General features: G+C 33.6%; 1 protein-coding gene across 4 annotated transcripts in view; it reads left to right on the top strand.

Moving 5' to 3' along the window:
* The window catches only part of LOC111064426 (cytohesin-1), a 75,562-nt gene that overhangs the window by 49,066 nt on the left and 6,422 nt on the right, over positions 1-20,074 (top strand). For 2 of the 4 annotated variants that reach the window (XM_039434239.1, XM_039434238.1), the window contains exons 2-6: positions 901-1,872; positions 6,033-6,097; positions 11,108-11,312; positions 17,205-17,640; positions 19,791-20,027. In XM_039434239.1, coding sequence (XP_039290173.1) covers positions 1,654-1,872; positions 6,033-6,097; positions 11,108-11,312; positions 17,205-17,640; positions 19,791-20,027 — 1,162 coding nt within the window. In that variant the 5' untranslated portion in view covers positions 901-1,653. The remainder of the gene's footprint in view (positions 1-900; positions 1,873-6,032; positions 6,098-11,107; positions 11,313-17,204; positions 17,641-19,790; positions 20,028-20,074) is intronic. The other 2 variants (XM_039434241.1, XM_039434242.1) reach the window with 1 other exon arrangement.

Consider the following 20,074-nt stretch of genomic DNA (forward strand, 5'->3'; position numbering starts at 1 on the left):
TTATGTGTGTTGTGCAAAGTCAAGCAGCTTATTGTCGTAATTCACGTTATTTGAGTAATGAACATAATTTTGGAAATTTCCCAATTCAAATTTATATTTATGTTGTATGCACAGTTAAGCAGTTTTATTGTCGTTATTCACGTTGAGCTATTTGGTGGCATTGATCATTATTTTGGAGACTTTTCCAAATCCCCAAAATACATATTGAATAAAAATAAAATATTATTTATAAACGTTTGTTAGGCACAGTTGAGTAGCTTTATTAGGGTAATCCACATCAATTTATAGTCTTGAGCGTGATTTTGTAGGTAGGTCAAATATGTTTTGATTGGACTTATTGATTTTTGGGAAAAAATCTCAGTTACTTGAATTGTTAATTATTATTTATGGAATCTTCTTAACTTGAATTTATGAAACCTTGAAAAAACTCTTGTTAGCTACTAGTTACTACTCATAAATGTTGATTTATAATTATAAAAAATCAGTCAAGAGGTAGTTGAAGTTTTAATACCTCTTGATACTATGCTAATAGTTGAATTTTTAATACTTCTAGATACTAAGATACCACTTACTTCTCATTAATGTTGATTTATAATTATTGGAAATCATTCAGTAGTAGAAGTTGTAATACTTCTAGATCTAATCACTTTTTATGCAAATACTTTCAAATTCAATTCTTAAAAATGAGTATTATTTATTAAGATTACTGTTGCACACATTCCTTAATCCTCATCTGTTTTGTCAATCACTTGGATGCTGATTGTTGATTTCTGAAAGACATTTTTTACAATATTGTTGATCATCAATCACCATTTCACACATTCCTGTACCCCACCAGTGCCAAATTCGATCTACAACAAACCCAAACGAACCGCCAACTAAATTCAAATTTGCCACCAGGTGTGCACCAACCTAGACTCCGAAATATGCTATGTTGGCGCGCTGCTGTTGCCGTACTGCTTCTAGTCGCGGTGATGCCAGCAGTGGACAACACGTTAAAAACAGTACAGCGACCGCTACATGTCTCACAGCCATCTATTACAACTTGACAACTATTTCAAACTGTGTTACCGTGTTGCATTTGACAATAACTTTCAACAAACTCTGTACCGTCGTTAGCAGATGGTACAACAAGTGTAAACAACTGTTATCAACGGAATTATGAAGCTCTTTAACTAAATAATTGAATAGACTTTTCTTGATATTTGTTACAATTTTGATCTACAAGTGCTCAAACGCCTTCCAATTAATTTATATGTTGAAATCCTTTTCAATTCTATTAGGAAGCTCTACAAACAGCCTGAAACGATTCTACAAATGTTGGATTGTCAACAGCTTACATCAACGATATTTTCTAGTAGTGACCAACAAGTGTACATCTGGTCATAAAAAAATGAGGATTGTCTAGGTCTAGAACTAGTATCAACAAATTTTCGCCGAGATTTGTGTGTTAATTTGAATTCCATCTGTTTTTGGGGGGGTGATGGTTCGAAATTAGCTGGAAATTTGTCATTTATTATTAGTGAAAGTGAACATTCGTCTGTTATTGGGGCGTAATACTTCAAAATCAGTGAAAAATACAACGTTTAGTTTTGGTAATAGTTGAAAATCATCGGACAATTCTCCCATTTTGGGAGGTGAAAGTGGTGAAATATGCAGAACGACTCGAGGGGAGCAGTGGACAATATATCGACGTTGAGTATGGTGGTGAAAAGTACAGCGCGGACCTCCCGGCTACTGAGGGTGTTTGGTGGCGGCCATGGAGGTGCGGGTGGCAAGGAGGGTTGGTTCTCGTCGCTCAAGAGGTCGGCGACTGGGAGGGGTAAGAAGAACAATCGGCTCACCAAGTCCGCCTGGGATATCAATGCAGTGGTGAGTTGCCAGATCAAACATAAAGAAAGTATATACGATAAAGTTTACACATTTCTGTACGTTTGGAATTCATTTTTGTTGGAATTTATGATCCAGAATTTTGACATTCCAATACAGTAATGAATTTTATCAACATTGTAAAAGTGTTGAAAATGTACAAGTTTATAATATTTTTGTTATACAGTTTTTCTATTTTTGATTCTGTGTCTAATTCATCTAAATTTTTTATTCATAAATCATTATTGGAATAAGAATTATTAGACTTGAGGTCTTGAGGATCTAAATTTATTGCAGCATTACAAATTTTAGTGATGTAGTATTCCATATATTTCCAGTGTTTTTTCCGTATAATCATATAAATTTACTACTCATTGTGGTATAGTGTTTAATTTTCAATAGTCATCATTTTCTTACACAAGGATTAGGCTCTATTGGCCTGTACCGGCATCCATTTCTTTCTTGGTCTTCTTCCTATGCCTTGCTTTTCAGTAGTATTTTTATATTCTTACTTTTTTGTATCCTTACTTATGTATAATGAATTATTGTGATTATACTTTTATGGAAGCAATTTGTGGGCGAATTCCAGTTTACTTCTATGTTTACACAAATAAAATATCTAATTTTGGGAAGTATATAGTTTCAAGATTTGGGAAAGGACCTGTGTCAAGGTCTTTCATTTTCAGAAGGTCTGAAGGTGACTATTTGAAGGTGACAATACAGTATTGTAAAATGAAATATCACAATACTAATCATCTTGACAAACATTCTATTAATAAAAAGTTGGACTCATCCAGTCTAGTATACGAGATGAGTTTAAGCTCCATGCAATAAATTCATTGAGTTCCTACATAGTTTCCTGTATGAATCATGATTTGTTGAGCCTTCATAGAAGCTCGCCGATGACTAGTCGCTATCATCTGCAGTGACATTCACTTTAAACTGTCAGCATTCGTTGAATGATAAGCATTGGTTTTACTTATGAGGAAGGCTGACAGTGAATCCCAGTTCAGTATTAATAGGTGTACTCTTTTTGCCTGCAGTGAAGGTCGCTTTGTTAGCTGATAAGAATGTGATTGTTGCTTTTGAACTGGTATGTCGTATTTATGTGATAAAACACTGCTCGGGGAATTCGATGCACGTCATTAATTTATTGCACTCGAATTATTCATCAAAATAAGCGATGGTTTCAACAACATCATTAATACGAGATTAGCAAACGTTGACAATCGAAATGTACTGTAAAATGGAAAATTGTAAAACTCTGTAAAAATGTTGATTTTAGCAAAATTTGTGATCAAGTTTAACTCTTCGCATGAATTCAAATGAATATTGTTCAACTATATGTTGAATACAAATGACACTTTTGAATGCTACACACAACTTATGTATATAAAATGAAGCAACGTATTTTTTCAATAGTGTAAATGAAGTTCAGTGCACTGATGAATGAAGACAACAGGTTTCCCCTCATGTCTCCTTAATACATGAAATGCTATGAAGTATAAATACATATGCATTCATAGGCCAAGGATAAATAATAATTTTACACCTAATGTTAAATACTAATAATTTCACACTTGATATGTTAAATAGTAATAGACTCGAAGTAAATTCTGGAGCCACTGACAAGCCTCTTCTCCAGCAGCATAAACTTCAGTCAGCCCTCCATGATATGAATATTATTCTCTTTTATTTACTTATACTATTCTCTTTTATTCTTATTTATACTATTTGAGTATTGTGGACACTCAGCTTATTGCTTAGGCCTATACATGAAGTTGTTTGATGATTGTTTTGTAACATGTAACAATAACAATAATACTGCATTCAGAAATGTTAAGTGTCAAGTATCGTATAATAAATTTGCATTATGGTGATGATTTCTTGATACTTGAATTTATCTGAGGATTTTAAAAATGTAGTAATGAAGGGGGGGTTTCAGTTCTTCTGAATTTCAGTTCATCCTGTCTATAAATTTATATGAATATATCCTAAAAGGTTATGTTCATCAATTATCTTGCAAAGGTAAAAGAACAGGTTAGGGTTTTGTTTTTAAATAGCAATATGTTGGTATCAATCGGAATTTATTGATTATTTTAGATAATAAACACAAAGAACGAAAACGTTAACCAAACAGCGAATCAGGATGAACTGAAATACAGGATGAAATGAATGTCACCCGTGATGATGTAGGCTACTGTACTTTAGTGAGAATAATTATCATACTATAGTGAGGGATAACTTTCAGAGTTTTGTTCTGCAGCCTGTAGCTAGTTTCAATCCAATTATTGGCTCATCATTGCACAACCCCATTCATACAAACAGCATTGTGTCATTCAACAGTATCCACATCCAGTGGTATTGAATGATTCCATACTATTTGAGGACTATTGTATCAAACTCTCATTGGATATAATGTGGAGGAAGTGAACTAAAATAGAGCCTGGCCACTGGGCACCCGTATTGCTGTGTTGGGACCCTATGACCTCATCAGCCGGGGCTTTCAGTCTCCATTTAACATTTTATTACAGACACGAATCGCCCGCCCTGCATTGATTTCTACACAGCTTGTCGATTTGATTCACAAAATTGGGTGATAGCTCTCTCATAGTGGAAAGAAGAATTAAATTGATGCTTTACCTCTCTCATAGTGAAAAGGAGAATTACATTGATACTTTACACATAATATATACTATTTACTCTATTTGATTTTCTTTGATTCAATATTATGTAATGATTTGGCCAAAGATATATTGCAAACACCGTACAAAGAATAATGTATCCATATAGAGAATAGTTTACTATCCGTATAAAGAAGTATTTTCCATTTAATTTTCCATTACAAACTGCTTATCAACTGTTAGTGTGAAAATTTTTAAAGACTGCTATGTAGTTTTATTCAAAGTTGAAATGTATTTATTAATTTTAAGCCATTTCCACTAACAGCAAGTCCTACTCTCCTACACCAAGTCCAGTAGTCAATGTTTCATTTTATTCTTAATTATTATTTGTCCATCTGACAACAATAGCAAGCACTATAATTCAAATTGTGTTCTGAAATCTTCGTGTCAATATTTTTCATTCCAATATCTTCCACGTACCTGACTGAATAAATCAATAATAAATTAGGCAGACAACAATACTGTAGGTTTACCAAGTAGGTGTCATTCAGCTATAGATGATTCTTTTCTCTAAAATTGTCAATGATTCACAGTTTTTCAATAGAAACTATTTTCCTTTCTCAGTACATTTTTCTCCAGGTTTCGAATCTTATATTATTGTTGTTGTACAAAAAAGGGCTGTAAGGATCATTTGTAAAGTTGATAGTAGAGCACATTGTCGACCTCTGTTTAAAAAACTAAATATCATGACTGTTTATGCTTTGATGTATACCAGAAAAAATCTATCCATCTTACCCATAAATAGTAATATTCACAATCATTTTACAAGACAAGCAGAAGCACTTAGATTATCACAGTGCAATTACCATTTAACTTTGAAAAGTTTTGTTGAATTTGGAAAGAGGTTATTTAATAAACTGCCTGCTCATATTAAAGAATGTGATATTAATAGTTCTAAGGTTTCTGTTAGAAAGATTCTAATTGACTGCTGTCCATATGGTTATGAGGATTTGTGGTGATGTATTTGTATTTTCTTATTCTGTGATATACCTGTTTTAAAAATGTGTCTTATATTATATAGAATTTGCTTACCTTTGTCTTATTTTTTTATATATTACAATGTGACTGTGATGACTATTAACGTTTATTGTTATATTTTAGAATTTTTTTTATTGAATTGTTGACTTTGTCTTGCATTTTTGTTAAAGTGTTCTGACAATAAATGAATCTTGAATCTTGAATCTTATTAAACTATGATCGTCTATTGCCTAAAAGCATCAATGATTCACAATGCCAAAGAATCTTGAGTCCGGTCCCACAACATGTCAAATTATTTTAAAGATAAACTGAAAAACTTCAATACATAACAAGCAAATTTCTATCTTTGTTTCTTATTCAGGAATTCTTCTTTGTTGGCTATCAATTTTGTATTCAATAGTAGATTATTGTGATTTAAGAATCACTTGTCTGTTAACGAGTTAATGCAGTATTTTATTTGTTTGCAGTTTTTGACCATTGGTTTTCTTTTGTTTGTTACAGCAACTCAAAGATGAACTCGGCGAAGTGGTGGCCGAAATGGAGAATATGGACACTGCCGATGACAGGTAATTCAACCAGAGATCACACAAATAATCTTTAATATTTACTTACTTTATGATTCAACCGAGAGAATCTGTTTCAAAATTGCTATTTTCTATCAAATAAAACATGATACAAGCAATCCTATGACAAACATTATTTGTCTATGTCAGTAGATGTATTGTTGGCTATCGGTTGGTCTGTCAACTTATCATAAGCTTTGACATGATAAGCTTTTGATTCACAAAAATGTTATTTAAAAAATGATAGATTAGTCACTGCAATTGGACCGTTGTACTCACAATCATAAACCAGAAATAGTTTTCCTCTAGATTACGATGAATCATCATCATATCATTGTATCCACGCAAAAGCGAAAAAGCGTATAATGATCTTACTTCGCACATTAATGAATAATTGACGAAAGATTTTCATTTACTTTAGAAAATCGATTTTTAATGTCAATTATAATATAAATAATCTCAATAACTTAAACTGTACAAATATGAACATTCAATGATAGTTTGATAAACAACATTAGTAAATTATTAACAAGTCATATGGTTCATATGATTAGAAAGAAGAAGCGTGAATGTAGAGCAACCAGCTTCTTACATCTCCCCCCCTTGAACGAGAAACTTCCTCGAAGGTGTCAATTTGCTTGAGTGACAGATGATTGGTTCACTCCCATTGATTCCGCAGGCCACTTCATACATTGAGTTTGATATTCTTCTTATAATGGGGAACGGTCCACTTCTAACTTCATCTAATTTATTTCTATTCAACTTGTTCCCTTTTTCTATATACACTAGTTCTTTTTCCTTGAAACCATATATTCTTCTGTTCTTATCACATCTCAGTTTGTTCCGTTTGTGGTTTAAATTGGAATTTTTTATTGCTTCTTCTCTGTCTATTTGTAAGTTTCGTTTTTTCCTCAGTTGTGATGGTATTATTTCCATATTTACAGAGAAGACAGATGACTCATAATTCAATCTTTCAACATCTGTTTTGTCATCAACCTTCTGTAAAATTTCTAAATTTTCATTCTGTATCAATTTGAACTTTTTTATTGCATCCAATCCAAGAAGTAAGTCATAAGAGAAATTATTGTTCTTCACAACATATACATCTAATATTTCTTCGATTTTATTGATTTTCATTGGAATTTTGGCCCGGCGATTTGTAAAATTCACACCACTAATAGTTCGAAAAAGGTTATGGTCGTTCATAAGTTTTGTCTTCAGCTCATCAACAATTTTCTGATTTATTAGAGTGATATTTGAGCCACTGTCATAAACCCCTTTTACAATCTTCTTTTATCAACTAGTACATTAACTGTAATCAATGGAATGAACTTACACGCCGGCTTATTCAGTTTTTTGAGTTATCAACATCGAGTGTATTTTCCTCACAGGTTGTGAAATTCACTGTTTTATTTCTATTCCTACAGATCTCTGCAGGATGAAAGCGATTTGGTTTTCCCATGGCTGTACATACAGAACAAGGAGTCTTCTTTCTTCTTATCTCTTCCATCTTTGTTGAGTCTTTTTTCTGGCTATTTATATGACTATGTCCGTTTGAGTTTGTGAATGAATCATATTTTTGAATCTCATTCATCAGATCTTCTGTGGTCTCGATATTTTCCTTATCTAATCTATTCTGAATATGAACTGGTAGTCCCACAACAATATGTGAGATTCTAGATTCATCTGTCATAGTTCTCTCACATTCAAGCAATAATCGTTCCTTTTTCAAAGCATAATCAAGCATAGATCCAAAATTTTCAATGTATTTGAATGAATATGCATATCTCACATTTGACCAGCCTTTATTAGAAAAAGTTTGGAGAAATGTTTTTGACCACAAATTCCAATTTTTCAATCCTAATTTATATTTGTTGGAAATATACCAATCTTCAGAACTCCCTTCTAAAAATAGTCTTAAACATGTTAATTTTTCTTCATCGTTGTGGATATTGTAACGGATACATTCTTTTTCAAAATCTTCCAGCCAGAATTTTGCATTTTGTCCAATTTTCCCCGAGAATTTTTCCAAAACAAATTTCCTATCAATATCAATTGAAAATTCACTCTTACCTTTTTTCGGCATGTTGAACAAAAAAATCGATTTATAATGATCTTACTTCGCACATTAATGAATAATTGACGAAAGATTTTCATTTACTTTAGAAAATCGATTTTTAATGTCAATTATAATATAAATAATCTCAATAACTTAAACTGTACAAATATGAACATTCAATGATAGTTTGATAAACAACATTAGTAAATTATTAACAAGTCATATGGTTCATATGATTAGAAAGAAGAAGCGTGAATGTAGAGCAACCAGCTTCTTACAAGCGTATGTGGGCATCATCCGCAAAAATGATTATAATAATAAGCGGAAACGTTTGGTGTCATATGGACAACAATTGGAACAATAGCTACTTTGAAAATATACTACAGTATAAGTTATGCAACATGAAAAATTAATTATATTCAGACGACTACAGAAAAATGTAGATATTCACTATTATGATTAATGTTATTATTCACTTATAATTCACCATAATACAAGAAAGTTTGATAGTATTCATGCCAAAGAAAAGTATAGTTTGTGTAAAATGAGTTAAGACTTTGCCCTCCATCTCAAGAAATTACAAGGTTGCCAAATCGTGTAAAATTGCAAATTTCCAATTCAATGTCAGAATATCATCCCCGATATCCTAGTAGTGCTAGAAAAGTTTCAGGGTTGAAGGATCAAAAGGTAATTTAACTTTAATGATAAAATTGGAAAATCGCGAAAATTTGTTTTTCTTTTGAATATCACTTCTCTCAGAATCATGGGTCATCCTAATGCGTAATAATTTTATATCAAATTAACGGCGAATATGTCTCATTTCTATTGGTGTCTGGATAATTATTATCCGACCTATAGTTATTTTTTAATTAATGTTTATGTTCGTCAATGTCGAGACATTTCGAGCAGAAAACATGAAATTTTCGACATGCCAGAAACTTTTTTGTTTCAAAAGATAAGTAGGTGGTGAAAGCGAGAAAGTTTCTCAGAAATAATTGAAATTATTTTTCCAATTGTCAAACGTACTCGGAACAACGTATTTTGGCCTCTCGGGAGTTTCAAAGTCAAGGATAGCGGCTGAATGGTGTGCCACCATAGGCTATCAATAGCAAGGATCAACAAAAACAAAATACAGAACGATTGAAAAATTCAGAAACTGCAAGCCAAATGATTATAAAATAGTGAAAATGACAACCTCGCCTTGAATAATCCAAGCAGTGTTTCATTACAGCCTTTCTAGAGGCAATCAGCTGCTTACGTTTGAAATAATTCAGTCAAATATCTCGTAAATTTCCAGCTTTTAGCTTACAATTTGGTACACAATGCAACCCATGCAGCCGCTCTCCGAAATTTAAAATTCCTTGGACATCGAAATACGATCTTCCGATCTTTTGACAATTGAAAAAATAATTTCAATTATTTCTGAGAAACTTTCTCGCTTTCGCCACCCACTTATCTTTTGAAACAAAAAAGTTTCCAGTATGTCGAAAATTTCATGTTTTCTGCTTGAAATGTCTCGTCACTGAAGAACATAATCATTAATTAAAAAATAACTATAGGTCGGATAAAAATTATCCAGACACCAATAGAAAGGAGACATTTTTGCCGCTAATTTGATGTAGAATTATTACGCATTAGGACGCCCCATGATTCAGAGAAAGTGATATTCGAAAGAAAAACAAATTTTCGCGATGTTTCCAATTTTAACATAAAAGTCGGATTTCCTTTTGATCATTCGAACCTGGATCTTTACTAGCACTACTAGGATATAGGGGATGATATTCTACATCCAATTCTGACTTTGAATTGGAAATTTGAGAAAGTTGCAATTTTACACGAATTGGCAACCCTGTAATTTCTTCGGATGGAGGGTAAAGTCTCAACTTATTTTACACAAACTATAGACTTTGAAATAGAAAAAATCAGCTACCCTTTAATTGCCAACACTTGAAATGAAAGCTTAAGTTCATTAAAAGCATTGAAGTGCTTATCCGTTCTATCCAATAGAGTATTTCTATCTGCTGATCATAGCATAACGGCCTATTTTGTATAGGGTTGGTGAAGATGATTGAAACAGCGTAATATTTCTTTTAAAGGGAAATTTTTCATAAGTTTTATTGAGAATCCTATTCAAATTGAAAAACTATTTTCTGTAGCTTCAAAATTTTGTTCTGTCAACTTTGATTCGCCATTTTGAATCCAACTTATTATTTTTCTAATGGTGGTCATGTGATACATGTAAAATGGGAAGGTGGTCATGTGATACATGATTTCGATACAGAACTTCAAGAGCAAATGAATTATTGATTTTTTCATTATCTTCAAAATAATGTGTAAATGGATTAAATATTAAATATGAAAGCAAAATAATGTAACAGGCTTTTTCTTCAAACTTGGAATAAATGAAGAATTCGGTTGGCGGAATGAGTCATGCCAATTGAATTCTTGTTATGCTCTCAAAATTTTTATTGTGTTTTTGTTTTGAAGATCAATATTTCTTTATTTATAATCTATCTAAAAGAATGGAATTTCAAAAGGTAATATAAGGTGATACATGATTTCGATACAGAATTTTAATAGAAATGTATAGCAAAAATGGCACCTCGATATCTTTCTATCAATATTTGATGGTGAAATGGTGCAGATTCAGCCTAGTTCTTCCTCCTTGGTCATAATTACATTATGATTACAGTGTTTTGTACAATAAAGTGAACATTTCTGACAGATATGAAATAAATGTGAACATTGAGAATCCAAACTATCAAATTCCTTGTAATGAAAACATGTCATTATTGATGGTGAATGCTCACAGTTCAAAGTGAATCTTACCATTGTATAGACTTAGTGTATTGAGGTTTATACTTGGTATAATTTATCAATTTGTCGCTATGAATGAATCTATTACCTGATCGTTTAGAAATTGATATTAATGTTGGTATATATTATGGTTGCAGTAAAAACCACACGCGCACGAAGCAGACGTCGATCGGCCGGAAGAAGTTCAACATGGACCCGAAGAAGGGCATCGAATACCTGTTGGAGCATGGCCTACTGCAGCCGACGGCCGACGATGTGGCCGCCTTCCTGTATAAGGGCGAAGGCCTCAACAAGACCGCCATCGGCGACTACCTCGGCGAGAGAAGTGATTTCAACGAAAAGGTAACAGTAACATCCGAAAACGGTTGTAATTTCAGTGGTGAAAGGGCAGCTCAGCCGTCTATATAATATAATATAGTAGAATTAAAGCAACCTCCGACTTGGAGGGATATACGGAGCAGAGATCAGCCAATAACAGTGATAGAGTAAAGTAAATTCCTAAGGCTTTTGTTGGTGGGGAGTACCTTGCGGGAAGGTCCCACCTTCTAAGGTGGGTCCCACTGAATATATAATTTGAGCCGTCAATGGGCCTTACGACTGTCATATTGACATCTGCCGGGGCCGACAGATTGGCGTGCCCATCCGATAACATGGTAGTGACCTGGTTAGAAAACTTTTGGTCGTGAGTGGGTTTGAACCCGGGATCTCTCGGCTGTTTCGCAAGCACTCTATCCACTAGACCACGGACCACTCCATTACAGTGATAGAGTCATAGAATGTAGCGCAGTTCCCAAGTTCACTATTAGACTCAGTCAATGAAGTGCTTTCGTAGAGGAAACTAGATATGCTAAGCATGTCAGGTATGCTTATAATGTGGTGTTGAACACTCACTAAAGACTACAGAACGCTGTCCACTTTAGCACGGCAACATCGCCGCGGTATCCCTACCTTTCTTCTGCTCCGCATATCCCTCCAAGTCGGAAGTAGTTTTGAATCAACTATAGTGAGATTCACGTTATAAAGTCGGTCATATTGGAAATGGAAATGATAGGACAACAGAGTTGCCAATTTTCTGTTACCACCGCCTTCTATAGAAGATAGCTGTTATTCAAGTTATTCCGGTTCTGTATATTTTTTATAATATTAATTATTGATTCTTGATAATAATGAAAAATTCTGTCTCAAATGTATTTTATTAATCAAGAAAATAATCCTCTCATGATTTAATAATGAGTTTTCATAATCGAGATGTAATATTTTTATAGTTCATTCTATTTCTTCATACCAAACAAACAATTTGGCGACAATGTGAACTTTGAAAATGATAGAGTAAACTGCTTTATCTAATGAAAGACAACGAACATTGGCAAACCAATGTCTATCAGGTACTGACTTTATAACGTGAATCTCAATATTGTAGTAATCACGAGCTGAGCTTTAGTCGGTAGAATAGGCTCAAATAGGCCTCCTAACAATGTATACAATTATATTCCATTACATTTACATTACATTTATTACATTCCTTAATCACAACATCAAATTAATGATTGGGAGAGAATCAACAGGATAAACCCAAAACTGTTCCTCTCCCTAATTTTGATAAAAATAGTCCAAATGAGGTTATGAAAACACATTTATAAAGATCACAAAAATTTACAGTCCAAATATACATTATACTAAAAGTTTTGTATCTCGGTTGATCAGAAAGATGAAACAAATTATTATTACACTTGAAAATTCATTAATTCAGAAATTACAAAGTGATTCTGATGAGCTGAATTCTACAGAATGCAGTGGTTCAGTTCTACAGGCTCACAGTCGACCATCCTGATTTTATTATAAAATTTTAAAATCTTCGTATGTGTAGATAATTCTCTCTTAAAATTTTCAGAGCTCATCTCGTAATTAACTAACAATACTTAGTAATATTTTCACCGATAGAGGACTAATCACTAATGTGTGAATAAAATAAGTTGAGATTTTCTACTTATAGCCGACCAAATATCGGCATTGTCAGATTGTGTGGAATTTAGACATTTTCATGCCTAATCTCATTTGACTGAATGTTTGCATCGGCTAGTGTCAACGGTATTGCCACTTGGACGTGTATGAAAATTTCTCAATTCCACACAATTTGGTAACGCTCATTTGGTTGGCAGAGAGTCTCAATATTTATTCATTCAGAATATAGCCTAGCTCAAACAGATTCTAAAGCAAATTTATTTTTACTATCATATTATTATCCTTCATTATCAAGCGAGCAAATTCTGCATATGTCTCATGTGTGTCCAACAGATCTCAAAAATAACTCAATGATAAAAAAAATTGAATATAGAATGCTCGTAAAAAAATCGGTTGCACCAGGTGTCATCATCCTTGTGATAAGGACCTTAAGAATGAGAGATTCGTCCTTCAAGAAATAGCTTCCTATTCATATTCCAAAGTCTGTACTCGGTGCCGGGAGACTATGCAAAACATACATGCGCGTATGAGAGTAGATCTTGGAGTAGCTAGACCATTTCACAGTAGCCACCCAACACACTCGTATCTTCAGACCTTTGCAGCACCTAGAGAGTAGTTAGTGAATACTCTACATAATAATCTCAGTACATGATTCAGTGTAAATAATTGCATCATGTACTGGTATCTAAAAGTTTAGAAAACAACAGATATGAGTCTTCCTTCCTGTGAGTACACAATCGCAAACCTAATGTTTTCTATTTATTTGTTAATCAAATATTATTAACTATTCATTAAATATTATTATTTATTAATTAAATATTATCTTTATTTATTCATCCATTCATTTGTACAGAATCACTTATCATTAAAATGATACTGGAAGAGGAAAAGCAGGCAAATCATTCAATATTCTTCTTATAAATTTAGAATAATATTAGTTTTAAATAAGGTTCAAGTCACTTTTAACTAGTCCACTCTACATCACAATTTTCTGTCTAAACATATTTGCACTTGAAATTTTGAACGATTAATTAAATAAAATGAAAATGGACATTTCTCATAGCAGAATTATTCTTTATTGTTCATTTTTACAAAATGTACATCATTGAAATGATCAGGGGAGAAAAAAAATAAGGTTACCTTTGAGATATTTCTCTCCAGAATTCGATGAACTCTCAAATTCAAATCCAAAATGTTCCATTGCCGTGAAAAAATACATGTTATTGACGATTCATCAGGTGAACATTATACAAATCAAAAATCAAATCAAAATTTATTTCCATAAAAACACTTTACAAAACAAAATTAACTAATAATTTACGGAAAAATAGCACCCGCAAAGAAAAATCTGAGCGCGGAGTGCGAGTTGTGCTTATTTTTTACAATGATGAAAAATACAATACCGTATATTAATTATAAAAACAGAACCAGAAGTAACAATGGCATATCACAATGATAATCTTCTTGTAGCATAAACCTGAGTCACAATGATATAACTTCTACATTAAAAACAACATATAGATATATATATATATATATATATATAATATATATATATATATATATATATATAATATATATATATATAATATATATATATATATAACAATAGTGAAGCAGTAGACATTACATAACAATAATCGACCTTGTAGGGGGAATTTATTGTAAAATGTAGGGATATACTCTCCCTTTATTATTTTCCCTCATTTATTCTATTTTTATTTCTGATGGTGATCTGCAGAAACCCTAAAACTCTATTTGTTTTTGTATACTGTATTTATTTTCTATCATGAAATATATCTCCTGTTTTCATAAAATTTTCTAGATTGAAGCAAATGTAAATCAATATGATAACAGCAAATACACTGAAGTTTAGATGATTTATTCTCGTATTTATTTTTTTCCCGGATTGAAATTCAGCTCAATTTATAAAAATCAGTTATTCATTTATTTAAAATTTTTTTATTCTTCAAGATGGCAGCTCACTTTTTAGTTTGAAGCAAATATTGTTAGATAGGGTTACTGTTTTAAGGATTACAATATAGTATTTGCTTTCAACCAATCATCAAATTCTCTAGTGTGATATTTTTTGCAGCTCATCTCTACTATTCTCATTGGAACTAAACGCATAATTTTATTCATTCTGTATTTGAATTGTTTCCTGCATACATCTAAGTCTACCCTTTGCTGGTTCATCGTTATGCCTCGTAGGTTGTATGGTGTATCTCGTATTTCTAGTCTGAAATTACTTTTGTATGCATATTGGATAATATTTTTACTATATAATTCCCTCACAGTAAGTACTCCCAATTCCCGAAAAAGCTCACTACTTGGATAGAGTCTAGGTTTACCCAAAGCTGCCCTTATTATGTGCTTCTGCATTACAAAAATTTTGTTTATATGACAGCCCGCGGCTCCCCCCCACGTCAGAATCCCATACTGTAGAATAGATTGTACATACGCTATATAGATTAATTTAGTTATTTCTATGTCGTTTATCAAATTGATTTTGTAGAATCTGAAAATGAGGTATTTCAATTTTTTGCATTTGTCATCAATATGATAATTCCATCTAAGATGAGAATCAATTATAACACCCAGATACCTAGCATGGTCCACCTTATCAATCATTGGGCACTGACAATGATCCAGCGCAGCAGGCAAATTGCATGATGCATCATGAATTTGCAATCTTAAATTTGTTGGTTGTGATCCGGCAGTAGGGGAAAAAGCTATGAATGAACTTTTTTTATGGTTCAATGTGAGTGTATGGATATCCAACCATGTCTTGACCGTCTTCAACCCTTTCATTGCCAAATCTCTCACCTCCTCCCATGTAGAACCCGAGAAAGTCACAATGGTATCATCAGCAAATGAAATAATTGTTCTATTTTCAGAATTAAGTTTGAGCAAATCATTCATATACACCAGGAACAATATTGGAGATAACACAGTTCCCTGGGGTACCCATATTCCGACAAATGCACCTGATCAGACTTGCTTCCTATTGATATGATTTGTGTTCTGTCTTTTAGGTAGTGTTTGAACAAATCTAATGCCTTGCCACAAATTCCTATATTTTTCAGTTTGTTCAACAAATTTTTGTGTGGAATTGTGTCGAAAGCCTTTGCCAGGTCCAGCAGCACTGTAAGAGTTTTTTTATTGTTATTAAAGTTATCTGTCACTATGTCTACCAGGTGTAATATAGCATCTTGTGTACTCTTGCCGGTTGGAAGCCATACTGATTTTTATGTATAATATTGAATTTATCTAGGTATTCTACAATTCTTGTTTTTATTATTTTCTCCATTACCTTAGACAGGCTACTAAGTAGGCTAATCGGTCGATAATTACTAGGATCATTTTTAATTCCACCCTTGTGAAGAGGTACGACTCTAGCAATTTTGAACTCCTCTGGGAAGTATCCCTGTTCAAAACACTTATTTATTATGAAGGACAATGGACTAGCAATGAAACTGGATATATTTTTCAAACAAAAATTACTTATATTATCAATACCAGGTGAAGAGCTATTTTTTAATGTACATATTGTTTTAATTACCTCACATTCATTTGTTGGAACCAGAAAAAAGACTTTGGTGAGTTGACAATTGTTTCAGGGAAATGAATATCAATATTGGAGTTTCTTATCTTTTCTGCATGCGACTTGCCAACCTCTGCAAAATAATTATTCAAGATATAATTATATCTTAATTAATAAATAATAATTATACATACAATCATTCCACTTATATGGGGTACTTTTGTTCAAATTAATAAAAACAATATAAAAGCTTGTAGTACCCTTTATTAAAAACTTTAAAATAAATCCTCGTCCTTTTCCTCCTTCTTATTTTCCTCCTTTCCACCCTTTTTCTTCTTTTCCTCCTTCTCCTTCTCTCCTGTTGCCCCTTCTTCTATTCCTTACCCTTATCACTCCTCCTCCTCCTCCTTCTCTTGATACTCCTCCTATTACTCCTCTTCCACATCCAAAGTATTTTAAAGTTTTTAATAAAGGGTACTATAAGTTTTTATATTGTTTTGTTAATTATACATACATTTTGCATGCTCAAAAGCATAGAAAAATATTATCTCAGAAAACAGTCTTGGGTAAAACAATTACATATTCCAATCAATTATATTATTTTAAGAACTCTTTAAAAGTCAATGTCTCCTTTTGATGAAATGATGAACAGTTTCTATCATCTTGTCAATGGGGATGTAAAATGTGTTGTGTTATTTTTTATTAGAATCAATTTGAATTTGTTGCAGGTGCTTCGAGCGTTTGTCGATCTGCACGACTTCACCGACCTGATCCTGGTACAGGCGCTGCGTCAGTTCCTGTGGAGTTTCCGGCTTCCGGGCGAAGCGCAGAAGATCGACCGCATGATGGAGTGCTTCGCGCAGCGCTACTGCCAGCTCAACCCCAACATATTCACCAACACGGACACCTGCTATGTGCTGTCGTTCGCCATCATCATGCTCAACACCTCGCTGCACAACCCCAGTGTCAAGGACAAACCGAGTGTCGACCAGTTTGTGTCGATGAATAGGGGCATCAACAATGGCGGCGATCTGCCCAGGGAGCTGCTCGACAGTCTCTACGAGAGCATCAAGACTGAGCCGTTCAAGATACCCGAGGACGACGGCAACGATCTCATGCACACCTTCTTCAATCCCGATAAGGAGGGCTGGTTGTGGAAGCAGGGTCAGTGCCAGTGCCAGTGCCAGTGCCATCTACAATCTTATATCTATTAACTATTCTATAATATTATAATAAAGGAATGAATTGGCTTGTACAAGTACGGGATAGGAAATTCACGAATGACGCATCATCACGTCTCAACTACTCAACTGATTAACTTGAAATTTGTAACTTGAAATTTTTCATATTGATTCTCAATTTAACGAGGATGGCTATAGGTCTATTTTAAACTATTTGCTATTTCAGTAGGTCAAGTTTTCAGTTTGTCAAGTTTTTAATTAGACCCTTGTTGAGCACGGGTTACCTGCTAGGTTTTATATAACGATAAGGGCAAAACAACTAAATTATTATCAATATGCGTATGGCGCTATTGGCTGAAACTGGCCTCTAACGGTAGGATATGCATGATAAATCATCCACACACACACTCACATGTGCATTATGCATGATTTGTCATCAGCTAGAGGCTTCTAACATGAAATAAGCCAATAGCAATAAATAAACCACTGGAAAGTTACAAATTATAATGGTGGAAAATAATTTAATCTCGAATTATTGCGCAGTGAAGAAAAAAAATGAATACAAAATAGGAGGAAACCTCAAAATTTTTGTTCGAAGCCTTTCATTGTGATGACACTACAATGTATCACGTCATGTGTATCAAGCATTTTCTGTGAGATAATGTTTGAGATAACTAAATAAAAATAATGTTTGGATGCAATTCATATTCTTAGGATAAAATATAGAAAAAAATTTGAATGGCATTAGTTTATTTAGTTTTAAATATTAATTGTCTCAGGCCAATAGCTTCTATTATTGTAATTTTTTATCTTTCTATAGCATATCAAAGGGTATAGTTCCCTTTGTCAACAGGTCGCTCTTCAACTTGAATGTCTTCGGAAGTTCACTTTAAACCAATTTAGATAAGTTTTCTTTAATGCCAAGCAAGAATGCCTTTGTTTCTAATGCCGCATCTACATGTTGGTCCAATGGAGGCCAATGTCGACCAGTGTCCCACAGTGTGTGGATGGGTGGTTTGCCAACGCTGGCCTTCATTGGGCACTGGCCACATTGCGGGCTGGGCCAGCGACTGGGCCAACATTTAGATGCGGCATTATGGAAGTGTTCACATATTTGCAGTCTGCCAACCAAATCAAAAGAAATCATTGTCTATTCATCAAAAATATAATTCGCAATACAGAGTGGCCAATGTGTGACCACCTCCATCAGAATCAACAAAAATTCGCTCTCGGTCGTTGGCCGCGGTCCCATAAACGAAATCGTACCTTTACTTGAGATAACTGCACAGGAAGAAGCTAGAAAAGGTTAAATCAGGCGACCGAATCTGCCATTACAGACCGCATTTCAATCTTCAAATCGAAAAATTATTTATAATTCATTTATTATTAGTTATTCATTTATTTTTATGTAAAACTTCTTTATCATAATTCCTCTTGTTTTATTATCTATCTATAATACAAAGAAAATTTTTGGCTTACACATAATATACGGGATAAGAAATACACGAATGACGCATCATCACGTTTGTAATACTGAACTGATTAACTTGTAAATCTCGCATATAGATTCTTAATTTACCGAGGATGATTATAGGTCTTTTTTCAGTTCTTCAAGATTTCAGTACGTCAAGTCTCCAGTTTGTCGATTTTCCAATTCGTCAAGCAACCATTTTGTTATACTTTGCTTGAGAGTAGATAAAATAGTATATTCGACGGTTTTATCTTTTATCTTTTTATTTTTCTTCTATCTATATCTTCCTCTTCTATTTCTTTAGGCTACTTATAAAGGAAAGAATAAGCTTTTATATGTACGGGATACGAAATAGATGTCTGAACTACTAAACTGATGGAACTACTTAAACTAACATGGAATTTTGCATAAAGGTTCTTAATTTACCGATAATGGTAAATTATCACATTTGTTAATACTTTCAATATCAGCATTGATTTATAAAACTGAATTCAATCTATTTGTGCTTTAGACAGACCCTTGCGAGCACGGGTTACCTGCTAGTATAATAATATACATATACTCATTTATGCTCTTATATTTATTCCTCTTCAGGGATAATTTTCTTCTACAAATACAAAATGTTTAAAAACATATTGAATTGTTGTTGGTTGCTGTGACAGGTGGCAGATACAAGAGCTGGAAACGCCGGTGGTTCATTCTGAACGACAACTGCCTGTACTACTTCGAGTACACGACCGACAAGGAGCCGCGAGGCATCATTCCGCTGGAGAACATCGAGGTGCGTGAGGCGGCCGACCGCCACTCGTCCAAGCCGCACTGCTTCGAGCTCTACGCCGCAGCCGGCACCGACTTCATCAAGGCATGCAAAACTGACAGCGAGGGAAAGGTCGTCGAAGGTAGCATATCCTCCTTCCATTTACTCACTCACTATTACCTATTTACT

This window comes from Nilaparvata lugens, chromosome 8 (assembly GCF_014356525.2).
Source record: "Nilaparvata lugens isolate BPH chromosome 8, ASM1435652v1, whole genome shotgun sequence".
Lineage (NCBI taxonomy): Eukaryota > Metazoa > Arthropoda > Insecta > Hemiptera > Delphacidae > Nilaparvata > Nilaparvata lugens.